Below are 15356 nucleotides of genomic sequence, written 5' to 3' on the forward strand. Positions count from 1 at the left end.
GACACGTGCCAAATATGAAAACCTTACCTCTTGCGGTGAAATAAATATGACCAAGGTCAAAGTTGACAACAGACAGAGAGACAGACAATCAGAAAGCACTAAGTCAATATGACCTCGATCTTTAGATAAGGGGGCATAAAAAGAGAGGTTAAAGGTCAGCGATAATCTATTCTTAACTTCTGTATAATGATACAAACTGTTGTTTGAGAAAAGCATGCGAAACAAGAGTTATATAACGACATTTTCATGATAACATCAATAAGAAACGAGATTTCGGAGTAATTAAAACTAAACAACAAACAAATTTTTCACATCTTCTTTATCATTTATTTCATTAATAAATCACTGAATCGGCTCCAGAATAGATGTACCGACATACAACACAGAAATATTACAATCTTTTAACTTAATCATGAAACAATTTAACAGATACATTCTGTTTTCACTGGTTAAGTTTTAGTGGCGGGGTGGGGGTAATCGCCACTGTTAAACACTGTTGAATAAGGTTATATTGCACATTGTATATTGTAATCATTTTTTCCGTTCGACATTGCAGCATGTTTAAATTAAAAGAAGTGATTACTGATAAATCATGATAATTGTGTAACTGTCGTTCGGGTGAGATCAAGGTTACATTTTCTCTCTGCTATCAAAGTCATGTATCTTCCGATGTCGTAGCACTATGTAAACCACCAGCAGACATGATACAATATGGCTTTAAAAAACACACGTCTGTATGACATGTTACAGTTCTATAAACAAGCTGAGGAAAGAGGAACTGGTTATCTGTGGCAGGACATCTTGTCCAGGCCCCATCTGGAACGTCCACAGAGATGCGTGACAATCAGTGACATAAGGAAATCAGGCCCCGTATGATTGGTTAAAGTGTACCACTTATTAACAAAGATGATCAAATTGTTACCACTAAGAAAAGATGGCCTCGAAAACGAACACTCAAAATAAGTACCTACCCTGTCTCAACAAAATATACCTACCCTGTCATAACAAAATATACCTACCCTGTTGGTATTTATAAATATGAAATGATACAGCATATTCGCAATTTTTAAAATCTTTATTTGAAAATTTCACTAACCAATGATAACTTTAACAGACTCGTAGTGTAGAAACAATCAAATGTGGTGATGAAACCTCCTAACGAGCGAGGTCTGTTATCACAGGTGGCTGGTCCACCCTATAGATATAGTCAGCCAGGACGAAGTAACCACGGTACTGTACATCATCAGGGGTGATGTCCCAGTGGTAATGTCCTCCCTCTCCATGTTCACTGAAGCAGTGGAAATGTTCCACCCGGAGATCCATGCCCTGGATTACAAATAGAAATCATGCGAACCTACATGTCGAAATTGATAGTTACAAAGGTCCTACAATCCCTAGACAGGTGTGTGGTACCTTTATGGGTCCTACAATCCTTAGACAGGTGTGTGGTACCTTTATAGGTCCTACAATCCTTAGACAGGTGTGTGGTACCTTTATAGGTCCTACAATCCTTAGACAGGTGTGTGGTACCTTTATAGGTCCTACAATCCTTAGACAGGTGTGTGGTACCTTTATAGGTCCTACAATCCTTAGACAGGTGTGTGGTACCTTTATGGGTCCTACAATCCCTAGACAGGTGTGTGGTACTTATATAGGTCCTACAATCCCTAGACAGGTGTGTGGTACCTTTATAGGTCCTACAATCCTTAGACAGGTGTGTGGTACCTTTATAGGTCCTACAATCATTAGACAGGTGTGTGGTACCTTTATAGGTCCTACAATCCTTAGACAGGTGTGTGGTACCTTTATAGGTCCTACAATCCTTAGACAGGTGTGTGGTACCTTTATAGGTCCTACAATCCTTAGACAGGTGTGTGGTACCTTTATGGGTCCTACAATCCCTAGACAGGTGTGTGGTACCTTTATGGGTCCTACAATCCTTAGACAGGTGTGTGGTACTTATATAGGTCCTACAATCCCTAGACAGGTGTGTGGTACCATAATAGGTCCTACAATCCCTAGACAGGTGTGTGGTACCATAATAGGTCCTACAATACCTAGACAGGTGTGTGGTACCTTTATGGGTCCTACAATCCCTAGACAGGTGTGTGGTACTTATATAGGTCCTCCAATCCTTAGACAGGTGTGTGGTACTTATATAGGTCCTACAATCCCTAGACAGGTGTGTGGTACTTATATAGGTCCTACAATCCTTAGACAGGTGTGTGGTACCTACAAAGGTCCTACAATCCCTAGACAGGTGTGTGGTACCTTTATAGGTCCTACAATCCCTAGACAGGTGTGTGGTACCTACATAGGCCCTACAATCCTTAGACAGGTGTGTGGTACTTATATAGGTCCTACAATCCCTAGACAGGTGTGTGGTACTTATATAGGTCCTACAATCCCTAGACAGGTGTGTGGTACCTTTATAGGTCCTACAATCCCTAGACAGGTGTGTGGTACCTATATAGGCCCTACAATCCTTAGACAGGTGTGTGGTACTTATATAGGTCCTACAATCCCTAGACAGGTGTGTGGTACTTATATAGGTCCTACAATCCTTAGACAGGTGTGTGGTACCTACATAGGTCCTACAATCCCTAGACAGGTGTGTGGTACTTATATAGGTCCTACAATCCCTAGACAGGTGTGTGGTACTTATATAGGTCCTACAATCCCTAGACAGGTGTGTGGTACCTTTATAGGTCCTACAATCCCTAGACAGGTGTGTGGTACCTACATAGGCCCTACAATCCTTAGACAGGTGTGTGGTACTTATATAGGTCCTACAATCCCTAGACAGGTGTGTGGTACCTATATAGGCCCTACAATCCTTAGACAGGTGTGTGGTACTTATATAGGTCCTACAATCCCTAGACAGGTGTGTGGTACTTATATAGGTCCTACAATCCTTAGACAGGTGTGTGGTACCTTTATAGGCCCTACAATCCCTAGACAGGTGTGTGGTACCTACATAGGCCCTACAATCCTTAGACAGGTGTGTGGTACCTTTATGGGTCCTACAATCCCTAGACAGGTGTGTGGTACCTACATAGGCCCTACAATCCTTAGACAGGTGTGTGGTACTTATATAGGTCCTACGATCCTTAGTCAGGTGTGTGGTACCTTTATGGGTCCTACAATCCCTAGACAGGTGTGTGTTACCTTTATAGGTCCTACAATCCCTAGACAGGTGTGTGGTACCTTTATAGGTCCTACGATCCTTAGACAGGTGTGTGTTACCTTTATGGGTCCTACAATCCTTAGACAGGTGTGTGGTACCTACATAGGCCCTACAATCCCTAGACAGGTGTATCCATGTACATACTAACCTTTGGTTTTATGACGGGGGATCCCCTATCCATTACTATCATGTCACACAAATATTGCTAGTAATTGAGATAATGACAAAAAGTCATCTCTGTTTGGGTGGTTTTTGGGGCTAAGCCTTAGAGAAAGATTAAATAGTCGGCAAACTGTGAGATCTCCCTATCTGAACCCGATGATAGTGAAATAATTTAACATTCTTTACTTATGAATGTATCACGAAATTAACATTAAAAAATGTCAAAACAGTATCTATTGATAATGATGATGATTTGAACCAGGAGAGTAAGCTCACTTGGTAATATAAGGAAACATGTATATTTCCTGTCATGGCTCTGTTACACAATGGAAACATTGGGGATGACTTATACAATATAATTTACACATTGTTATAGTAACCAGACTCCTATCAACCTTCAATGTTAAAGTCAGGAACAGAGCATGCAGTAAAAACTTTCTACCTACCGGATCATGTGACACAAGCTCTCCAACACAAACAAGGGGTGCCGACATGTCGTAGAAATTCAGCCAGTCCCCCACCTGCTTCGGAGTTGTCAGCGGTTCTTTTGAAAAATCTGGCTGTGGAAAGTGGAATGAAATGTTTATATAAAACCTTTTAAATGTTTTAAAGTTGATTTTTTCATCTTATAATACAGAATTCATCAACTAAAATTAACTCATTTTAGCCTGTATGGTCTATTAATGATGTTACATTACCTCCCCTTAGTAATGTTCAATTACAATAGGTGTACTATCATTGGTGCCTTTACCCTTCTCTATAAGGAACCACCAGTCTATACTAACCATTATGTAGAGGCTTTACCCTTCTCTATAAGGAACCACCTGTCTATACTAACCATTATGTGGAGACTTCACCCTTCTCTATAAGGAACCATCTGTCTATACTAACCATTATGTGGAGGCTTTACCCTTCTCTATAAGGAACCATCTGTCTATACTAACCATTATGTGGAGATTGGTTTTATCCTTCTCTATAAGGAACCACCTGTCTATACTAACCATTATGTGGAGGCTTTACCCTTCTCTATAAGGAACCACCTGTCTATACTAACCATTATGTGGAGGTTAACTTTACCCTTCTCTATAAGGAACCACCTGTCTATACTAACCATTATGTAGAGGCTTTACCCTTCTCTATAAGGAACCATCTGTCTATACTAACCATTATGTGGAGGTTAACTTTACCCTTCTCTATAAGGAACTACCTGTCTATACTAACCATTATGTGGAGGCTTTACCCTTCTCTATAAGGAACCATCTGTCTATACTAACCATTATGTGGAGGCTTTACCCTTCTCTATAAGGAACCATCTGTCTATACTAACCATTATGTAGAGGCTTTACCCTTCTCTATAAGGAACCACCTGTCTATACTAACCATTATGTGGAGGTTAACTTCACCCTTCTCTATAAGGAACCATCTGTCTATACTAACCATTATGTGGAGGTTAACTTTACCCTTCTCTATAAGGAACCACCTGTCTATACTAACCATTATGTGGAGGTTTTAAACTTCTCTATAAGGAATTACCTGTCTATACTCTCCATTATGTGGATGCTTTATCCTTCTCTATAAGGAACCACCTGTCTATACTAACCATTATGTGGAGGCTTTACCCTTCTCTATAAGGAACCACCTGTCTATACTAACCATTATGTGGAGGCTTTACCCTTCTCTATAAGGAACCACCTGTCTATACTAACCATTATGTGGAGGCTTTACCCTTCTCTATAAGGAACCACCTGTCTATACTAACCATTATGTGGAGGCTTTACCCTTCTCTATAAGGAACCACCTGTCTATACTAACCATTATGTGGAGGCTTTATCCTTCTCTATAAGGAACTACCTGTCTATACTAACCATTATGTGGAGGCTTTACCCTTCTCTATAAGGAACCATCTGTCTATACTAACCATTATGTGGAGGCTTTACCCTTCTCTATAAGGAACCACCTGTCTATACTAACCATTATGTGGAGGCTTTACCCTTCTCTATAAGGAACCACCTGTCTATACTAACCATTATGTGGAGGCTTTACCCTTTCTTAAGGAACCATCTGTTCTAACCATTATAAGGAACCACCATTATGTGGACCATTCTTTACCCTTCTCTATAAGGAACCACCTGTCTATACTAACCATTATGTGGTCTATACTAACCATTATGTGGAGGCTTTACCCTTCTCTATAAGGAACCACCTGTCTATACTAACCATTATGTGCTTTACCCTTCTCTATAAGGGTCTATACTAACCATTAGGATTGGCTTTACCCTTCTCTATAAGGAACCACCTGTCTATACTAACCATTATGTGGAGGTTATCTATACTAACCATTATGTGGAGGCTTTACCCTTCTCTATAAGGAACCACCTGTCTATACTAACCATTATGTGGAGACTTTACCCTTCTCTATAAGGAACTACCTGTCTATACTAACCATTATGTGGAGGCTTTACCCTTCTCTATAAGGAACCACCTGTCTATACTAACCATTATGTGGAGGCTTTACCCTTCTCTATAAGGAACCACCTGTCTATACTAACCATTATGTGGAGATTGGTTTTACCCTTCTCTATAAGGAACCACCTGTCTATACTAACCATTATGTGGAGGTTGACTTTACCCTTCTCTATAAGGAACCACCTGTCTATACTAACCATTATGTGGAGGTTGACTTTACCCTTCTCTATAAGGAACCACCTGTCTATACTAACCATTATGTGGAGGTTTTACCCTTCTCTATAAGGAACCACCTGTCTATACTAACCATTATGTGGAGATTGGTTTTATCATTCTCTATAAGGAACCACCAGTCTATACTAACCATTATGTGGATGGTGACTTTACCCTTCTCTATAAGGAACCACCTGTCTATACTAACCATTATGTGGAGATTGGTTTTATCCTTCTCTATAAGGAACCACCTGTCTATACTAACCATTATGTGGAGATTGGTTTTATCCTTCTCTATAAGGAACCACCTGTCTATACTAACCATTATGTGGAGGTTTTATCCTTCTCTATAAGGAACCACCAGTCTATACTAACCATTATGTGGAGGCTTTACCCTTCTCTATAAGGAACCACCTGTCTATACTAACCATTATGTGGAGGTTTTACCCTTCTCTATAAGGAACCACCTGTCTATACTAACCATTATGTGGAGATTGGTTTTATCCTTCTCTATAAGGAACCACCAGTCTATACTAACCATTATGTGGAGGCTTTACCCTTCTCTATAAGGAACCACCAGTCTATACTAACCATTATGTGGAGTTTGGCTTTACCCTTCTCTATAAGGAACACTCCACCTAGTGCCACGATTTTCTCTTGATAAAAACTCTGTAAGGTCTTCCGCATACAAGACACAAAGTTTTCCTCTCCCGTCCTCTTTCCGGCCTTCACCTCTAGTACCTGAAGGGAACATTTAAAAGTTTAATATTGTATAACAATGTAATATGTGTTTTCTACAGCAAAAGCAAGCAAGCAGTTACAACAATTTGTATATTAATGCTATATTCCTGGTCTTTAATAAAAAAAAAATTTCATTTAGAACGTTTTTTGTGGGTTAGGACAAACGCATATCATCAAGCCATTTTACCCCACGTTACCTCCGCTATCCTATGTAACTGTCTACTCACATTCTGATGAGTATTGATACATATGCAATCTGAATTTCCTCAGAAAACCTAACAAAAGTACCAACTTTTTCAATCTTGAATTTTCCAGATTACCATATAATGAATCTCTCAACTTTGTATACAGACATTGTGTATTGCATTCGCTGACGTAACCATGCCACTCATGCCAAGTTACGCAGGAGCACATGTCTGACTTTGAGCAGTAATACTGACCATCAAGTTCACATGTCTGACTTTGAAGGGAAGTACTGACCATCAAGAGCACATGTCTGACTTTGAGGGGGTATTACTGACATATCTGACTTTGAAGGATAATACTGACCATCAAGTGCACATGTCTGACTTTGAGAGGTAATACTGACATGTCTGACTTTGAGGGATAATACTGACCATCAAGTTCACATTTCTCACTTTGAGGGGTAATACTGACCATTACGTGCGTATGTCTGACTTTGAGAGGTAATACCGACACATCTGACTTTGAGGGATAACACTGACCATCAAGAGCACATGTCTGACTTTGAGGGATAATACTGACCATCAAGAGCACATGTCTGACTTTGAGGGATAATACTGACCATCTAGTTCACATGTCTGACTTTGAGCGGTAATACTGACCATCAAGAGCACACGTCTGCCCACTGACCACCATGTATTATAGAGACAGTAATATATCCTACTTTACAGCATTTCCCTTCAGACACCAGGAAGTTTCCCATCAAATTGAATTCTGCCACTGTTAGTTTTTCTAAGATACAGCCATCGTTCTGAAATAAAGAACAAAAGGATATTAATGTATAGATAAACACCAACATTATATACATAAGGTCTATTAATAGACAGAAAGGAAGTTCTTCTAACACAACCAGTAGAACATTAGAGTGTGAGGTTTCTGTGACTCCACTCTCACCTTCATCTTATAACACAACCAGTAAAAAATGCACAAGATGATAACAGTGTACAGTTGTCAATTCTGCTCCATTTTGAAGAAATATTCAGAATTAAAATGTACATATATATTCTCAGTACATATTTATTACTATGTCAATGTGTCAGAAATCTTAGCCATTTTCTTTAATATCACTATCTGGTACAGATGTTTAGAATTGTTAATCTCCATGTTAGTCAATAAATGTACCAAAAGGAACATTATAACTTACAGGTGTGTAGGACCATATGTCGTTACTCAATCTTACCTCTGGGTTGACTTTAGCAATATGTGCATTGTTTCTTACTACACCTCCATCACAGTCCAATATTACATTATTCATCATCTGTAAATAGAAAAAATAGAGAAAACATCAAATGTAAATAGGAACATCAGCAAACATCAAATGTAAACAGGAACATCAGCAAACATCAAATGTAAACAGGAACATCAGCAAACATCAAATGTAAACAGGAACATCAGCAAACATCAAATGTAAACAGGAACATCAGCAAACATCAAATGTAAACAGGAACATCAGCAAACATCAAATGTAAACAGGAACATCAGCAAACATCAAATGTAAACAGGAACATCAGCAAACATCAAATGTAAACAGGAACATCAGCAAACATCAAATGTAAACAGGAACATCAGCAAACATCAAATGTAAACAGGAACATCAGCAAACATCAAATGTAAACAGGAACATCAGCAAACATCAAATGTAAACAGGAACATCAGCAAACATCAAATGTAAACAGGAACATCAGCAAACATCAAATGTAAACAGGAACATCAGCAAACATCAAATGTAAACAGGAACATCAGCAAACATCAAATGTAAACAGGAACATCAGCAAACATCAAATGTAAACAGGAACATCAGCAAACATCAAATGTAAACAGGAACATCAGCAAACATCAAATGTAAACAGGAACATCAGCAAACATCAAATGTAAACAGGAACATCAGCAAACATCAAATGTAAACAGGAACATCAGCAAACATCAAATGTAAACAGGAACATCAGCAAACATCAAATGTAAACAGGAACATCAGCAAACATCAAATGTAAACAGGAACATCAGCAAACATCAAATGTAAACAGGAACATCAGCAAACATCAAATGTAAACAGGAAAATCAGCAAACATCAAATGTAAACAAACATGTACATTTTACTGAAAACCTGACGCTAGCTAAGAGATAAACACACAACTGTTAACACTAATTAGATCTAAGTTAATTACTAGAGACCATTTAAACATCATGGTAATGGAAAGCATGACAGTTAAATCTGACCGGTCACCATATAAACATGTCAGGGTTTATGATAAAAAGATACTGAACATCCAAGTCACAGTCAGGACAGGGGATTATTCTGGGTCAATTAAACAGGCACGGTTCACCTCCAGTGTCATTAATCTTACCTCGCTGTTACATCCCACGTGCTCCCAGGGACCTGCTCCTGCTCCAATCATAAAAGCTCCAGGTAACTCTGCCAATTTGGCGATTTGTGCAAATGTGAATTTCTATAATCAAACAAAAACGACATGTCAACACTACAAAATCAAGATTTCTGTTTCAAAAATCACAGAGATTTCAGGAAATAATGTTGGGAAGCTTTCAAAAAATACATACCTTATCTAACTGTGGAGTGGGGGTGAGAAAAGCTGGTCCTCCTACATCTGCCAGCCTCGGGCTGCCTCCTAGTCCTGTCATGTATTAAAAACATTAATAAGCCCACCACTTTCTTGTTTCATGTTAATTAAACATTTATCTTTCTTCCAATTCAAATCAATTAATATACACTTGACGTTATTTTAGATTTATCAGATATATTGATGTAACGATACGTATTACATTGTGGGGCTAGTTCACCTCCTCAGCTAGAACTAGACTTTTCTTTCCATTACTTTGAATTCCCCTCGGTCGCCTCCATGGCTTCAAAATTCAGGCCCTCAGCATCGTTGATGAGTCGTAGAAGGACGAAACAGCTGTATGATGCAGTTTAATTCACTCTGTGGCTCTACTGTGTCTATTCTCTAAAAGTGTATTAAAAAGAACTGCTAAATTGTGAGTCTTTCGGAACCTCTTCATATTTCACCAAGACTTGATGGAGAGCGATCGTCCACATGCTGATTGTTTTGTATATAAAAGACTGGTCCTTTGTACTAGATTTGCCTTCAACCTTCATCACTGGCACATTACTGGTCTAGCGGTTTACATATTTCATGATACAATGTTTGAAAACGGGAACTCCGGTGAAATAATACCCTCGAAATTCGGACGACTTTCGATTGTATGTAAAATCAGCTCAAACAAAGCGCACAATCTTCGCTAGTCATGGTGTTTAAGACGACACCATTTCATACCGTAAGTGATCCTAACTCGTTAAAAATCGAGGATGACGATGAAAAGAACTTTGTCCTTTATCATACGATTTGTCCGAGTCCGCAAAAAATCATGATTATAACGCCAACAGTACAGAAGACGGGGTAAGAATATCACTGTACCTCACTGCACGCGGTAGAAGGTGACTTATTGTGGTACACCTGCTTCAGGTACGTGTAGGTGATGGTTCCGCTAGAACCGTGCAGAAGACGGGGTAAGAATCCCGCTGTATCTTACTGCACGCGGTAAAAGGTGACTTATCGTGGTACACCTGCTTCAGGTAGGTGAAGACGGGGTAAGAATACCGCTGTACCTCACTGCACGCGGTAGAAGGTGACTTATTGTGGTACACCTGCTTCAGGTACGTGTAGGTGATGGTTCCGGTAGAACCGTACAGAAGACGTGGTAAGAATACCCCTGTATCTCACTGCACACAGTAGAAGGCGACTTATTGTGGTACGCCTGCTTCAGGTAGGAGATGGTTCCGCTAGAACCGTGCCGAAGAAGGGGTAAGAATCCCGCTATATCTCACTGCACGCGGTAGAAGGTGACTTATTGTGGAACACCTGCTTCAGGTAGGAGATGGTTCCGCTAGAACCGTGCCGAAGACGGTGTAAGAATCCCGCTGAATCTCAATGCACGCGATAGAAGGTGACCTATTGTGGTACACCTGCTTCAGGTAGGAGATGGTTCCGCTAGAACCGTGCCGAAGACGGGGTAAGAATCCCGCTATATCTCACTGCACGCGGTAGAAGGTGACTTATTGTGGTACACCTGCTTCAGGTAGGTGATGGTTCCGCTGTCAACGACCGTGCGATAAAAGTGTGGCTCCTAGAGAACCAGGAGTTTTCCTCTTTGTCGTTTACCAACGGGCTATTGGAGAGACCAGAATAGACCTGTTGTCTCATATCAACACTTAAGATCTAAGTATGTGCCTTTCTTTTCAGACAACTCTGTCTGTATTTTATTTTCCATTCTTTGTATCTTTCTTGATACCCTTTCCTCAGGTGTTCCTTGTCTTTGGAAGGACGTCAAACCACGTAAAATATCATTACCACACCCAATACATTACAATGACTCCGTGACCATTGTTGGTCAATGTTAAACGTAGGCAGTATTTATCGAGTTACGTCATCAACACATATTGACCAGGTAAATTTACTCGGGTATAACTGTACCGGTCACATTTAGTTTTCCTGTGAGTCGGTTACAACAAAGACATTTGGGTGTATGAATAATTAATACACTTCACCATGTCACACAGTTGTGTGTCTCCGTGATCACGAATACCATATATCTATTTTAAAGATCATACTTGTACTGGTTCGGCATAGATCGAACACCGTCCTACTACAGGTGAAGTCAGAATCTTCAAAGCTTGTAGGCTTAATATCCTATAAGATGAACATTGAAATCATCAACCGTCATTATCTACAGAAATTAATTACGGCAATTTTAATTAGTTTCCCCCGAACATTTAAAACTTATATACTGAGAGGAAAAAGAAACGCAATTATGTAATTATGGTGTAACTGGAAGATAGTTGACCACTCTGTCATCTACGAGAATTTCATTCGTGTACGTTAAGTAAACCTTTTAAATTTGACGTTGATTCAAGAGTACCCCACTCAAAATGAAGTGCGTTCTGGACCCATCAATATCGTGTGTGCCCCCCGCGAGCTTAAGTAACTGCACGAACTCTTTTGTGCATTGAATTGATCGGGGCATTAACCCTCCTCATTGGTATACGATTCCATTCCTCATCCAGCGCCAACGCCAACTGAGCGACGTTGATTGGAGGATTCGGCCTACGTCCTATCCTTTTGTCCATAAATTTGTTCCATAAATGTTCTATTGGGGAGAGGTCGGTGCTGTACGGAGGCCAGCCGTCAATAACGACCAGAGGAGTCTTGATAACATGCGCAATCCCTCCCCATACCATGACCGATCATCCTTCAAAACGGCCATACTCTACCACGCAAGCATCTGCATAGTGCTCGTGGGTACGTCTGTAGACACGACGTCGGCCGTCTGCCCGGTAAAGCGAAAACCTGGACTCATCTGAGAACAGGACCCTTCTCCAACGTTGCACTGGGAAGCGTCTTACGGAATGTGCATTCAGCCATTGCATTCGTATGGCACGTCGCCGCGCATTAAGCTGTGGTCCAACATATGGCCGCCGCGGTCTTAGACCGAAGGCACGCAGTCGAGTACGCACTGTCTTTGGATCAATTGGAACATGATGACGCCCAGTTGTGTTCCTTGCTGTTTCCGTGGCCACCAGAAAGCGATTGCGTAGGTGCGAAAGTCGCATTGCCCTATCCTGCCGACGTGTCGTCACACGAAGGCGACCGCTTCGGGGACGGTCTGCAACCCTTCCGGTGGCATGTAGTCTTTGGATGAGACGGCAAATGTTCGATGGATGGACTCCAAATTGATTAGCGACCTGATTTTGCCGGGTACCTTGCATAAAAAGTGCAATGGCACGACCCCTGCCAACTTCGGACAGCCGTGGCATTTTTTAAGATGAACTGTTTACGCTTAAAATGTGGGAAATCAAGACGGATATGTCTGTAGATTCGCACACACAGATTTTGAACCAATCCTTTATACTGGGTTCGAGATATCGTGCTTTTGTCTCTTATTCTTTTGTACAAGCTGCGTGCGCAGTTTAGTTATGCATCAGTGATTTGAATACGGTACCTTAGGGATCTACGCCGAATGCACACATTTGTCAAGTTTCAAGGGTGTACGTCAAGGATTTAATTTACAATATTAACTTTCTGCTTATTGCGTTTCTTTTTCCTCTCGGTATCACTTCTAAATCGATTCAATAACCAATCAGAGATTCAATAATACCTTCAGAGACCAGCATGAATGGTTTTTTGGTGAGGTCTGGACAGTCTACAACACTGGCACTGACATCAGCAAAGTTCTTGCCCAATCCGGCGGAGAGAACTGTTGTAAAGATAAAATCACCATTAATCTGACTATATTTTGATTGAAAACTAACAGAACAAAGCGTTTTCCTAAGCTTACACATCAAATGACTCAAATTTCATTTTGGAATCTGACGCGGTCAGAATTGGACTGGTCAGAATTTTGGAAGTTGCATGTTAACGCACGAGATTGCGTCACCACTAACAAATCGATATAAGAATAAGTGGGGTACAATTTTTTCAAAACAACATTTTTAAATATCTAGGTGTCCAGTTAATGTAAATGCTCTTTTTGTGGCCAATATACATAGCAAGACAAATTGTCATTTCTTCATGGAGAAATGTCGATCCAGTACTTTATAAAATAAAATTAGAAATCTATTTTGATAAATCATATATCCTATACAAAAAGAGAACATCGTGAGATCGCCAAGAAATGTTTTAAAACTGATGTTCCCGTTGGTACGTCACATCTGTCTTGGTTTATCAACAGAAGGGTGGCAAAGTGTCTACTTTCTCCTCAACCCTTTATCACGTCGGTCACATCAATATACCTGTTGATACTTGATGAAACGACAATGGTATAAGTAATTAGACTGAAACTGTATTCTCTAAAATGATCATTTAATATTAATATATCTTATGGTCTTATCGATATTTACATTTTTATGCTCATTTAAGAACATAATAAAATGTGTAAATATTTATACAGCATAATATGTGTGAATATTGCCAAGAAACATTTTCGGTTGACTTGTTAACACGTATGTGGATCATTCCGAGTGCTTTGGAGAGGTTTATTATCCCAAATTCAGATCCCGTTCATAATGTAAACGAATTGCATATCTAGTTTACCCAATTATCTTTCTTATTAAAATAAGATTTAATTTTTTCTACAAGATATCTAAAGTAATTAATATATCTATGTTATACATGTTATTTAATACATTGCCTTCTTTACTTAATAACGTGCATAAATAAGATATGTTATGTTATTTGACGAAGTACATGACTACATTCTACCTTGAATAAATGTCAACTTTGCTTGACACAAATAACTAAGTATTTCTGTACATACACAGTGACCTGAGACAACGCGAGGTACATTATATAGGCCGTGTTATACAGCCTGGTTACAACAGTCACGCTTGTGTTGACATGCCATTTGTAACAACCATTTCCACCAGAAACTTTAATCTCCAGGTATTGCAGCAATATACATGTCTTATATCTAAGATTCAACTCAGTTTCCAACTAAGTCACAAAATCAGGTTGATTCGTATATGTGCAGCACACTGTGAAAACCTTTGAGACGACCCCCATTAAAACGTCCTATTGAAACTAGTTCCGGTACAATCACCAGTACAGACAGCCAACACAAATCATTACGATTACTCGTTGCATGCACAAAACTTACCATCAGCAACTTCATCGAGTGATGGCACATGTGTGGAAGCCTTCTGCACCGGCGGTGACGCTGCCATGTTGAATGTGTTCTACTTTGAAGCTTAGCTTTATCACTTAGCGGTGTTGACCTACATATTCCGATAACACTCACCGGATGTTTACGGGGACGTGTAGAAACTAGACCAGTAATGCGAACAATGGCTGGTCTCTTGGGTACTCCAACATTATGAAATCCATTTCAAGTATGTTGTCAATGAGTAAATAGCAAACACGAAGTCGGTGGGAAAGAAAATCGAACACCAAATCAGCCTCGGAGCCTACAATTGTTAGATGGGAACTTGTCGATTAGTTTTAAGGCACAGAAGATTATTTTGTGTTTTGTTTTTGTTTTCTTTTTATCCAAAATAAGATTATAACTACAAATTGATGAGTGAATTTAACAACAATCTATTTTTATTTGACGTGTCTTTGAAGGAAATGTATTTTCAGTTCTAAGGTAGGAAGAGCTGGTTTCACAAAGGACTTTAAACTGTCACTATGTTTAGTCCTCGAAACGGACAGTGTATAGTGTTTTACAAATGAAGAAAAGCTTTCTGTTGAATACGCACAAATGGTTTTGTTGGCCGTCTTTCCTGGGCATGTGTTGACTTTGACTGCACATTGTTTTGTTATTGGACAAAAGGTTTGAG

The 15356-nt window shown here is 39.7% G+C and overlaps 1 protein-coding gene across 1 annotated transcript; it reads right to left on the reverse strand.

Annotated features, from left to right (window-relative positions):
* Positions 1-317: 317 nt before the first annotated feature.
* Positions 318-14788, reverse strand: LOC132554101 (ester hydrolase C11orf54 homolog). Its single transcript, XM_060218400.1, has 9 exons — positions 14678-14788; positions 13181-13279; positions 9569-9642; positions 9358-9459; positions 8193-8270; positions 7677-7763; positions 6620-6769; positions 3796-3909; positions 318-1326 (listed from the first exon to the last, which is right to left on the reverse strand). The coding sequence occupies exons 1-9, from the start codon at positions 14742-14744 to the stop codon at positions 1156-1158; spliced, it is 942 nt and encodes a 313-aa protein (XP_060074383.1). The 5' UTR covers positions 14745-14788; the 3' UTR covers positions 318-1155.
* Positions 14789-15356: the final 568 nt, after the last annotated feature.

This window comes from Ylistrum balloti, unplaced genomic scaffold, assembly GCF_031769215.1.
Source record: "Ylistrum balloti isolate Yb309-2 unplaced genomic scaffold, AGI_CSIRO_Ybal_v1 Utg370378, whole genome shotgun sequence".
Taxonomy (NCBI): Eukaryota; Metazoa; Mollusca; class Bivalvia; order Pectinida; family Pectinidae; genus Ylistrum; species Ylistrum balloti.